The sequence below is a fragment of the Kryptolebias marmoratus genome, linkage group LG23 (genome assembly GCF_001649575.2).
Source record: "Kryptolebias marmoratus isolate JLee-2015 linkage group LG23, ASM164957v2, whole genome shotgun sequence".
In the NCBI taxonomy this organism is placed as follows: Eukaryota; Metazoa; Chordata; class Actinopteri; order Cyprinodontiformes; family Rivulidae; genus Kryptolebias; species Kryptolebias marmoratus.
In genome coordinates, this window is record NC_051452.1 from 12,124,256 (window position 1) to 12,136,856 (window position 12,601).

General features: G+C 43.0%; 2 protein-coding genes and 1 long non-coding RNA gene across 7 annotated transcripts in view; 2 read left to right on the plus strand and 1 right to left on the minus strand.

The window, feature by feature from the left end:
• The window catches only part of LOC108244131 (NLR family CARD domain-containing protein 3), a 1,204,881-nt gene that overhangs the window by 498,689 nt on the left and 693,591 nt on the right, over positions 1–12,601 (minus strand). The gene's annotated exons all lie outside the window — the stretch shown is intronic.
• On the plus strand, positions 4,539–5,070 carry LOC119616733. The gene is made up of 3 exons (XR_005232738.1): positions 4,539–4,694; positions 4,787–4,833; positions 4,925–5,070. It is a non-coding gene; the product is annotated as an uncharacterized LOC119616733 (long non-coding RNA).
• The window catches only part of ipo8 (importin 8), a 101,560-nt gene continuing 95,809 nt past the window's right edge, over positions 6,851–12,601 (plus strand). For 2 of the 5 annotated variants that reach the window (XR_005232721.1, XR_005232722.1), the window contains exon 1: positions 6,851–7,194. Coding sequence is in view for 2 of the 5 variants with exons in the window: in XM_037973832.1 (XP_037829760.1) it covers positions 7,111–7,194 (84 nt within the window). In the remaining 3 variants the exon portion in view is untranslated. The remainder of the gene's footprint in view (positions 7,195–12,601) is intronic. The other 3 variants (XM_037973832.1, XM_037973833.1, XR_005232723.1) reach the window with 2 other exon arrangements.

Genomic DNA, 12,601 nt, shown 5'->3' on the forward strand with positions numbered 1-12,601 from the left:
TTTTATTTTAAATCTTACTCATCTGGTAGTCTGACAAGTCTGTCATGGTAATTTGAGTCTTGTCGGACGTCTGGGTGGTTCAAAGTAGGTGAAAGGTGTGGGCCGCAGACCTCCCAGCAGAGGCTGGATTCACCGTGAGCACGAAGCGAGCGGGTGGATTTGACTCAGCATCAGGTGTTGACTCAAGCTGTCTGGACCCTCGGGCCTTTCCACAGGAACTTTTGCATCATTTTCTCAATTATCTTTAAACTTTAACCTGCCGGGTGCCCACTTTTTTAGATTTTTACAAGTTAGGGACTTTATTTGTGATGGCTTCTCTGATTTTCCAAGAATCCCAACCTCTACTATGGCTGACAGATTGTTAGAAATCAGTCCCATTCCAAAGGGTACAATACCCAAAATATACATTTTAATTCCCAATTTGATTCCTGGGTGTAATCATCTTCGTGCTGCTTGGTCTGACAAACTTAACATAGAGATTGATGATGAAATGTGGCAAAATATACTGACAAGCATTCACTCTTCATCAATTTGTGCCTGACACAGAATTATTCAATGTAAAGTCGTCCACAGAGTACACTGGTCCAAAAGCAAACTGGCTCGAATCTTTCCAGACAGATTCAAGTTGTGTGAAGTCAAATGTTTTGGACCTGTCCCTTTCTATTCCGATATTGGGAACTTGTTTTTGACTCACTTTCTGTAATTACCTCGACCACAGTACAGCCATCTCCACTCACTGCTTTATTTGGGGTCCTCCCCAAAAAACAATTACTGTCACCCCATCTTGCTGACCTTGTGGCTTTCCTCACACTTCTAGCTAGATGTATTATAATGATGCACTGGAAAAATACATTCCCACCCACATATTCTCACTGGATAAAAGATGCCCTTTCTTTTATGAAATTAGAAAAAATAAGATATTCTCTCAAAGGTTCTAAAAACACATTTTCAAAAGTCTGATCACCGCTTTTTAACCATGTTTTGTCTTTGACACTGGGTGTAACCCCATGAGTGGTGCTCTCTTCACTGACCCTAGTTGTAATGGCATATGCCCTTTATTACTGGTCCGTGTTTATTATTCTAACTACTGATTAATGTCATAACCTGAATTTCTCTGTCTGTTATGGTGTTCATTGTTGTGTGAAAAAACAGAAATAAATCATACATTAAACAAGGAATGCACCTCTAAAAATGTTTCTAGATTTATATTGTTTTTATTCTTCTGATAACTTTAATGCTGCCCAAACAGAACAACGTTGTCATGTTTCCAATCCTTTTGATCCACATGCAGGATACTCACCCAAGATAGGAAAACAATGATTTTATTAGGGAGCACAACGAGAAAAAACAGATTCAGGGCTCTCAGGAGGGGAACAGAGGTCTCTCGGTTCTGCAAAGAAGGTGATAGCGTTAGGAAACTCTCTGACGGCGGAAGTCCTTACTTGGTACTTCCGCCCAGCAGGGGGGGGTTGGAGAGGGGAACCAAGTCCGAGGTTCGCGAGACGAGTCGGCAGGGAGAGCAGGCAGGCACTAACCAGGGGTTTGTCCTCGGTGCGGGGGACCCGCTGGTGGTCTTGATCCTGAAGACGTGGGAAGCGAGGTTGCAGATCTCGGGATGTTTGAGCGATGTGTGGGGACAATCCAGAAACGGGCTGAAGATCTGCAGCAGCTTATAACTCCAGGAGGAAACGACCCGGGATGAGCTACAGCTGTATTCATCTGTCACCTCCCAAAGATCCTGTGGAAGGAAGAGTGCTCACACAAACCTAAAACTCGGGAACCTGACAATGCCCCCCCTTTAACGACCGCCTCCTGGCAGTCTGGTGGGGCGCAAGGCGTGAAACTTGTCAATGAGTGTCTTATCCAGGATAAACGATCTGGGAATCCATGAACGCTCCTAGCCGAAAGCCAAACCTTCTGTCCCGTGGAGTAGGAAGGTGCGGGCTTCCTCTTACGGTCTGCGAAGCGACGGTTTTGTGCTGCTGTCCTGTCGATGGCTCTCTCTGTGTTTCTCCAGGTCCGCCGAAATCTGTGGATGTGATGACGAACGGAGGGAACGGCAATGTCTGACTCATCATGGAGGAACACTGGAGGTTGGTAACCCAGGGATGACTCGAAGGGAGACAGTCCTGTAGCAGCAGAAACATGGCAGTTATGAGCATATTCCACCCACAGACAGGTGGACAGACCAGGACGAGGGGTCAGAGGAACAAAGACAGCGCAACGTGGATTCAAGTTCCTGGTTCATCCTCTCCACTTGCCCATTCGTCTGTGGGTGGAAACCAGAAGTCAGACATACTTTCGCGCTAAATGCCGAACAAAACTCCTTCCAGACTCTGGAAATAAATTGTGGGCCCCTGTCTGACAAAATCTCTTTGGGGATCCCGTGTAAACGAAAAACATGCTTAACAAGCAGATGGGCAGTTTCGACAGCAGAGGGCAATCTTCTGAGAGGGACGAAGAAAAACGATCTATAATGGTGAGAATCACAGAGAAACTATGAGACACCGGCAACCCCGTAACAAAATCCAAGGCCACGTGCGACCAGGGCCGCTTTGGGGTAGGTAGGGGCTACAGGAGGCCACTGGGGGGGCTATGCAGGGACTTATTTCTGGCACAAATAGAACATGCAAAAACATAGTCTTTAACATCCTTATTTAAGGACGGACACCAGAAGGACCTCCTGTTTAGGACAATCGACCTGAAAACACAACAGTGTGTGCCCAGTGAATAAGTCTTGATCGAACTGAGGTAGGAACAAACATTCAATCAGGTGGGCCAGAGCCTGGGTCGGGCTCTGTCTGCTGCGCTCTGCGAACCAGGTCCAGGATGTCCCTTGAAACGGCTCCCAAAATACACGCACTGGGGATAATGGTATCAACCAGAGGCTCCTCCATGGGGGAAAATTGCCTTGGGGGGGCATCAGGCTTGGTGTTCTTGGAGCCGGGTCTATAAGAAATGAGAAAGTTAAGCCTGGAAAAGAAAAAGGACCACCTGGATTGTCGAGGGTTGAGGCCCTTGGCTGCTTGAAGGTAGGTCAGGTTCTTATGGTCGGTCAACACCAAGACAGGATGTTCCACCCCCTCCAACCAGTGGCGCCATTCCTCAAATGCCAACTTAATGGCGAGTAACTCTCGATCGCCAACATCGTAGTTCTGTTCTGTTGGAGAAAGATGACAAGAAAAAAAGGCACATGGATGGAACTTGAGATCTGTGGCAGATTGTTGGGAAAGGACCGCCCCTACCCCAGCATCGGAGGCATCAACCTCCAGTGTGAACTGTCTCTCAGGATCGGGCTGTGAGAGAATGGGAGCGGTGGTGAACCTCTCCTTCAACGCCTTGAAGGCAGCGTCGGCCCCAGGGGTCCAACAGAACTGGGACTTGACGGATGTGAGCCTGGTAAGGGGAGCGGCAGTCTGACAAGAGTTCTTAATGAAACGTCTGTAAAAATGAGCGAAACTGAGGAATCGCTGCAGCTGTTTACGGGATGTAGAAACGGGCCAGTCCAGGACTGCTCGAATCTTATCTGGGTCCGACTTCACCTGCCTGCTCTCCAAGATGAATCCCAAGAACTTGACCGAGGGGACATGAAACTCGCATTTCTCCGCCTTCACATACAATCTGTTCTCTAGCAGCCGTAGCAGCACCATTCTGACATGCCCCTTATGTTCGTCCATGGTCTTGGAAAAAATCAAAATATCCTCCAAGTAGATGAACACAAACTAGTCCAAAAAATCTAGCAGAATATCATTAACTAAAGACTGAAAAACTGCAGGGGCATTGCACAAACCACACAGCATTACCAGGTATTCAAAATGACCTAGTGGAGTCTTAAAGGCCGTTTTCCACTCATCCCCTTCACGGATCCTGACAAGATGGTAAGCATTGTGTAGATCCAATTTAGAAAAAACTGTGAAACCCAAAACCAGTTTGAAAACAGAAGTGAGGAGAGGGAGAGGATACTTGTTTTTTACGGTAATTTGGTTCAACCCTCTGTAATCAATACAGGGGCGAAGAGAGCCATCCTTCTTGGTTACAAAGAAGAACCCTGCACCTAAGGGGGAGGAGGATAAACGAATAATGCCAGCAGCTCGTGAGTCGTTTATATACTTCTGCATAGCTTCTCTCTCAGGTTTCGACAGGTTATACAGTCTGCTAGAAGGGAGGGGGGCACCAGGAAAAAGCTCAATGGAGCAGTCATAAGGGCGATGTGGAGGGAGAGAGACTGCCTTGGATTTCATAAATACTGACGTGAGATCGTGGTACTCCTCAGGCACCCTGGAGAGGTCCTGTGACTCCTCCAGCTCCTCCATCGGTTCCCGTACTGGATGAGTGACGGCAGACTGTAAACAAGTGGAGGAGCATCGGGTTCCCCAAGACTCAATTCTCCCATCTGTGAGGATCTGGAGTTGCTCTGTCTCCACCTGCTGCTGGGACAGAGCACTCCTCCTTCACAGCTGTGTCTTGTTCTGCTAATGAGGAGTTCCTGTATTTAAGCCTGCGACTGGATCCAGATCAACGCTACAGCATCACGCCTCTTAGGCCTCACTGTGCCCTGCCTTGTGAATAATAGACTGTCTGGATTTTTGGATCACATTCCTGTGGAAAATTACCTGTCGCCGAAGCTGGAACCTCCTCCTGGAACTCACTCTTCTGGATGTCATCCTCCTGAACCTCCTTCACTCAGTGAACCTGTAAGCAACAAAAAAGAAATATTACTGAACTGGAATTATATCATCCTCACCTGTACCCGAGACTCACCCTGGTTCTCTTCATACCGTTTCAGAATTTCTCCTCCCCTGAACATCACCGTTGAATTCACCTGTAAATAGTGTAAATAAACCACTTACCTTTATGCTGGTTTCCATCTGGTTTTCTGTACCGCTCTTCCTGACAACCTTGGTTTATGACACCATCCTGCCAGGAGAACCGGGGGTTATGGAGCCGGAGCCATGGATAACCCAGAACCAGGGGAGACTGAGGTGAAGAGAAGACAAAAAAGGTTAGATTCTCACGGTGATTGCCAGAAAGAATTAATTCAATGGGTTCGGTCTTGTGGGTGATTGTAGAGAGAGAGCTCTCGTCTAGACTGGAAACTGGGACTGGGATAGGAAGAGAAACTATGGGAATGTTATGTTTCAGGGCGAACCCCTCATCCATTAAGTTCTGTTCACACCCCAAATCTACCAGGGCAGCTGCTTTAATGGCTCCTTGGTTAATAATAATAATGGTTACTGGAACTGACAAACGGGAGACCGAATCCTGAGAACAATCACCCACCAGTACTCCCGTAGCTACTGGTGGGCCCTTTCTTTTGGCCGAACAGGGCAATTGGGGACAAAGTGTCCTGTCTTGCCACAATAAAAACAAGCCTTGGCTATTAGGCGCCGCTGCCTCTCCGCAGCTGAGAGCCTGATTCCCCCGATTTGCATAGGCTCCTCAATGGGTATACCAGAGTGAGTTGAGTCAGGAATAACCTCCTCTCTAACTGAAACAAAGCACTTCCTAACTGCCCTTCTCTCCTTAGCCCTCTCGCGTATACAATTGTCTATCCTGATGGCCAAGGTAATTAGCCCCTCTACCTACCCACACAAATTATATATCAAAACGACCGGCTCGGTCTTGGGATGTGTGCTATTACTTGCTATTATGGTGTTTTGAGGCACCGTAGCAACGTATTAATCAAAAAACAACACCATTAAAATCCAATGCAAACTAATGAGCGGAACTCAACTGACAGAGTGGAGGTCACATGACCTAGAGTGTGCAGCTCTGTGACAAGAACATGTTTTGTTAGCAAACAAACTCTTCTTACCCAAACATATTTTATAATACATATACAAATTATCCATCAAAACGTATGCACTTCTTTCAGGCAATATTTCTACTACTACTATAGGGTTTATGTTTTTTTTCTAATGTAGCCCCAGAAGACATAGTATGACCTCTTTGACTACCTGTCTTTTCCAATTATAACTTTGTTGTTATTATAACTTTGTAGTCATTTGTTTTTTGTGTTGTTTGGCGTTTGCGTCATTCATGTGTTTGTAGTGCGTTTTGCTGTCTGCTGAGCATTTAGGTGTTTGCACCTGTCTGCCACCGTAGATGCTTTTATACATGCTTTTACCTACATAAAAATAAAACTTAACACCAAAAACAAAGGAAATTTGTGTTAGGTTATTTATTTTTTGTAAAAAAGCTTCTGGCAATAAATCCTATACAGTTGAAAAGGCTTTTGTTTTTAAACTTACCTGTTGTGATCTGAATTTTTTCAGCTCAGTACAGCTAATCCTTGCTTAAACTTTCCAAATCATGATGGAGTCATTAGCAGAATAAGCTGTTTGGCATTAGCAGAGCAGATCTGACAAAGCTTTTTTAAAGGGTGCAACCCACATACTCAACTCTTCTGCTCATCCCACAAATGCAATTTCCTAACAAATGTGGCACCATTTAAAGGGAAATTAACAAGCTTTCTAACGGTTTAAGATTTATTGCTAAGAAAAATTGTCACAACAAAGAAATAATCAACCAAAGACAAATTTCCTTTGTTTTTGTGCTAAGTTTATAAGCCTAGTGTACTTTTTACACATTAATGGCAGTCTGACAATACAAATACTCAAGCAACAAGACTGTGAGTCTCTGTGACTTACATGATAAAACTGAGAACCCTCGAGAACAATTCGAGACAATCTCCCAAGTCTCCCTCGTGACTAATATTCGCCAACGAGTCTCCAACACTCTGCCCAGTAGACTAATGCAGAGATTGTGATGTAGTAACAGCGCCAAACCTCAGGGTGGCAGCAGAGGTCTGATTTATGAGGCAAGAAAGATGAGACCCTTGACTCTTTTGTTTTGCGTTGCGTAAGAAACAAGGACACGTTTATACCAAATTAGCCGGGCAGAAATAAGAACGAGTCTCTTTGACTCCATTGTTATGTCGCTGTTAAAACAACCAGTTTGATTTTGTAAGTAAAGACCGGAAGTAGTACTTTTGACTCCAGGAAGTGTTTCTTCGGTTACAGGCCACTAAATACAGAAGCACAACAGTGAAAATATTTGTGCAGAAACGTTAGCTGACGCTTCACGTATATGTGAATAAAACTGTAAAAAATGGATCCCAACCGGATAATCCAGGCCCTGAAGGGGACCATCGACCCCAATCTGAGGATAGCGGCAGAGAATGAGCTCAATCAGGTGAGAAAGCTTGTTTTCCTCTTGTTCATTGCCATTAATGCAGAATGATAGCCAGTGGTGCTCGAGAACCAGGATAGGCTGGATTTTGGTCACAGTTCTGTGGCCTGGGGAATGTCCTGGCGCGGATTTCAGGAGGTTACATTTCAACTGTCGGTGTCAGGCCCGACTCCAGCAGTTTTACTACTCCTCTGCTTTCACCTGAGATTTGCTCCAACAAACAATGCCGGCAGATCGGACTACCTCCGCGGGCAGACGGTGAAATTTTCACCGCCAGATGCTGTCTGTCTGTAGAAGGAAGAGTTCAGGAAATAATCTGGATAAACTAAAGATGATAATTTAAAACTCTGAGTTCAAAGACAAGATTCTCAACATAACATCCATAACGCTCACATATCTACAGTGGTGTGAAAAATTGCTTGCCCCCTTCCTGATTTCCTGATTTGTGCATGTTTGTCACACTTAAATGTTTCGGAACATCAAACCAATTTAAATATTAGTCAAAGACAACACAGGTAAACACAAAATGCTATTTTTAAATGAAGGTGTTTATTATTAAGGGAGGAAAAAATCCAAACTTACATGGCCCTGTGTGAAAAAGTGATTCCCCCCTTGTTAAAACATAACTTAATTGTGGTTTGCCACAACTGAGTACACTGTCTCTAGACACACCCAGGCCTGATTATTGCCACACCTGTTCTCAATCAAGACATCACTTAAATAGGACCTGCCTGGCAAAGTGTAGTCCACCAAAAGATCCTTAAAAGCTACACATCATGCCGAAATCCAAAGAAATTTAGGAACAAATGAGAAAGAAGGTAATTGAGATCTATCAGTCTGGAAAGGGTTATAAAGCCATTTCCAAAGCTTTGGGAATCTAGTGAACCACAGTGAGAGCCATTATCCACAAATGGTGAAGACATGGAACAGTGGTGAACCTTGCCAGGAGTGGCCGGCCGACCAAAATTACTGCAAGAGCACAGCAACAACTCATCCAAGAGGTTGTGAAAGACCCCAGAACAACATCCAAAGAACTGCAGGCCTCACTTGCCTCAGTTAAGGTCAGTGTTCATGCCTCCACCATCAGAAAGAGACTGGGCAAAAATGGCCTGCATGGCAGAGTTCCCAGACGAAAAGCACTGCTGAGCAAAAGGAACATTAAAGCCCGTCTCAATTTTGCCAGAACACATCTTGATGATCCCCAAGACTTTTGGGAAAACCTGCTATGGACCGATAAGACAAAAGTTGAACACTTTGGAAGGTGTGTGTCCCAGTACATCTGGCGTAAAAGAAACACTGCATTCCAGAAAAAGAACATTATACCAACAGTAAAATATGGTGGTGGTAGTGTGATGGTCTGTGGCTGTTTTGCTGCGTCAGGACCTGGAAGACTTGCTGTGATAAATGGAACTATGAATTCTGCTGTCTACCAAAAGATCCTGAAGGACAATGTCCGACCATCTGTTCGTGACTTCAAGCTGAAACGAACTTGGGTTCCGCAGCAGGACAATGATCCAAAACACACAAGCAAGTCCACCTCTGAATGGCTGAAGTAAAACAAAGTGAAGACTTTGGAGTGGCCTAGTCAAAGTCCAGACCTGAATCCTACTAAGATGCTGTGGCATGACCTTAAAAAGGCCGTTCATGCTCTAAAACCTTCCAATGTGGCTGAATTACAACAATTCTGCAAAGATGAGTGGGCCAAAATTCCTCCACAACGCTGTAAAAGACTAATTGCAAGTTATCGCAAACGCTTGGTTGCAGTTCTTGCTGCTAAGGGTGGCCCGACCAGCTATTAGGTTTAGGGGGCAATCACTTTTTCACACAAGGCCATGTAGGTTTGGATTTTTTTCCTCCCTTAATAATAAACACCTCCATTTAAAATAGCATTTTGTGTTTACCTGTGCTGTCTTTGACTAATATTTAAATTGGTTTGACATACCGAAACATTTAAGTGTGACAAACATCCAAAAAATCAGGAAATAAGGAAGGGGGCAAACAATTTTTCACACCACTGTATCTATCTATCTAGACTTGTTTGAACCCTTTTTCTTAAAAGAAAGAAAACCCCACAAAAGTCACAGAAATATCTTGAAACTGACAAAAAAAGAGAAAAAACTATAAATCAACCATTGGGATCAACAGAATTAAAAAGTAAATAAAAGAAAATAATGAAACTGGCCTTGACAAATGGATGGTACCCCTAACTTAATTTGTTGCACAACCTTTAGAGGCGATCACTGCAATGAAATGCTTTCTGTAACTCTATGACACCTCTCCACCTGTCCTCAGGTTGTTGGTCCACTCTTCATAAACAATCTTCTCCAGCTGTCTCGGGTTTGATGATTTTCTTCTCCAGATGTTTTAGCTCCTTCCACAGATGTTCAACAGAATTTAGATCAGGGCTCAGAAGGCCACTTCAGAATGGTCAAATGTTTGGTTCTGAGCTATTCCTGGATGTTCTTAGCTGTGTGTTTTGGGTCATTATCCTGTTGGAGGACCCATGACCTGTGATTGAGACCAAGATTTCTAACACTGGGCAGCACATTTTGCTTCAGAAGGCCTTGATAGTCTTTAGAATTCACTGTATCCTGAACAGATTCATGACTCCCTGTGTCAGATGCGGCAAAGCAGCCCCAGAACAGAACTGAGCCTCCTCGATGTTTCACTATAGTTACAGTATTCTTTTCTTTGTATGTCTCATTTTTGGGTCTGTGAACACAGAGGCGATAGGACTTGTTTCCAAAAAGCTCCAGTTTTGTCTCATTTGTCCAAAGGATATTCTCCCAAAAGCTTTGCGACTTCTCAATATTTATTTTGGCAAATTTCAGTCTCGCTCTTGTCCACTTTGGCTAAAACAGACCAATGGTGTGATCTGATACTGATGAATCTTGACCTTGGAATTCACCTGTAATTTTTTAAAAGTTGTTCTGGGCTCTTTGGTTAACAATCTTATTATCTATCTCTTAAATTTCTCATCTCTTTTCCTCTTGTGAACACGTCCAAGGAGGTTGTCTCAAGTCCTGTGGACCTTAACCTTCTGAATAATCTGTGCAGCTGTAGTCACAGGAACATCCAGCTGCTTGGAGATTGTATTATAATCTTTACCTTTAACATGATGTCCATCATTTTCTCTCTGAGCTCCTGAGACAGCTCTGTCCTTAGCTTTCTGTGCTCCGTGTTCAGTGTGTTACACACCATAATATAAAGTAGCACTATGACTACTTTTCACCCTTTAAACGGGCAGACTGAGATTACAAGATTGAAGAAAAATGTGATCTTGATTACAGAACACACCTTAGTTTAACATGTCCCTGTGGGGAAATTAGTCTTTTCAAGTGATGACATCCTTTTTGTCAAGGTTTAAAAAAATTGGTTTAACCAAAATTCAAAAAGCATGGCTGATTTTCATTAGTTGATTTTAAGTAAAGAATTTTTATCACTTTTGTCAATTTACGTCTTTTACAGTTTCTTTCTTTCTTTAAAAACATGGTACAGATTTGATCATCTATCTAAAAAAATATTCTGACCCCCTTCAGTTTTTGCAAATTTTAGTTTTGCAGCCTGTTGGTACAGGATTTAAAAGGATTGTCTAAGCTGAAGCCAGAACAGGACCATCTTACCTTCTGATTAGTTCCAGTACAAGTTTCAATAATTTAGGTGTTGACTCTTGATTACCAGAGTTCTTACCTTGCTGTTGTTTGTGCTAATATTCATGCTTCAAAGGAAGCTCATGTGACACCATAGTTGTGTATAGGGAAGTGGGCGGGGCTTAAAGCCCCACATCACTAGTGCACAGATTTTGGTTTCAAAATTATAACATAGCAGCTTCTGTAAACTGGTTCCTGCTGGCTTCAACTCCCAACAACCAGAGAAGGTGGGGACACTTGGTTTTGAATCTCATTTAATTTGATGCAACAAGCTTTGCAAACATGGATTAAGAAAGAGTTGCCATTTTTCTTTAGAAATCCTCTTGGTCTTAGTCTAATTGGTTGGGGATTGCAGGTAGAACCATTATCAGGTCTCTCTGAGATGTTCAATAGTGTTCAAATCAGGGCTGTAGCTGGTCCTATCTCGGACATTCACAGAGTTGTCCCTAAAATAAGATAAGATAGGAACTTTATTGATCCTGCAGGAAATTGCCATACCAGGGTTACAATATAATAGAACATGCACAAGGAATCACACAAGATATAAAAATAACAGAGAATATAAAAATAACAGAGCTATTAAAATACCAGCATTTAAGGTGTGAAACAGGTATGGTAAACATTAAAGTGTTTATTGTAAGTGTCAGGAATTTGCACAGACCAGTGCAGAGACACTGAATAATTTCAGAAAAAGTTCTTAATTTATTACAAAAAAGTAAAAAAAAAAGTTGGAAAATGATAAATTGGGCCCAAGACAGAAGTCAACGTAACAAACTTCAACTCAGGTAGTAATACAAAGAGCTCAAGTACTAACTGACCTCCTAAACAAGACACGAGGGAAACTTAAATAGTGGCTGATCAGACCACTGCTGACACACAAGGGGTAAATTACTAACAAACTAACATACTTAATATATCTCAACTTAAATAAAACAAATACTACTGGAACAGAACTAGCTGCCCATAACAGAACTAGCTCCCCCAAACAGAACAAAACTAAACAAGTATTAAACAAATTTCCCCTCCTCTTACAAACAAATGGTATGGCTCGTTGAGAAGGTTATCCCATATAAGAAGGAGAAAAGCAGCTGGGACTCTTTTTTTTTTGTGGCATCCCAGCAGCAGCTTCAAAGGAAACTGGTAACTCAAAACAAAAATAAATTAATCTGTTGCATATTAACCAAAATATAGCCAACTGACAAATAAATGTGCAAATGGTCAACTAAGGAGTCAGGTTAATACTGATAATTTTAATTGAAAATGAAAATCTAAACTATCCAATCAATATATAAGCTCATTTTAAAAATGAAAAACAGAAAATTCAACATTGTCTGTGGTGTGTGACAGCAGGAAGAGCTGTCACAGTAGTGTGGGATTCATTTTTATTATCCTATGTTGGAAGGGAGGAGTTGAAAAGTTTGATAGCCACAGGGAGGAAGGACTTCCTGTGGCGTTCTGTGGAGCACCTCAATGTTCTCTGGTTCAGTCTACAACTTAAGGTTCTGCATTAGGAGTCCAGTATTGCATGCAGGGAGTTGAGGGGTGGGGAATAAGCCACTCCCATGTTGTTTTCTCTATATGATTTGGGTCATTCTTGTGTTGGAAGGTGAACCTTTGGCCCAGTCTGAGGTCATGATCTCTGTGGAACAGATTTTCATTGAGAATATATCTGCACTTTGCTTCATCCCTGTCCCGTGCGGTCTGGGGAGGCAGGTGAGGCAGAGCCTCCCCCGTCATCATGACAAAAAAAAAAAAAAAAA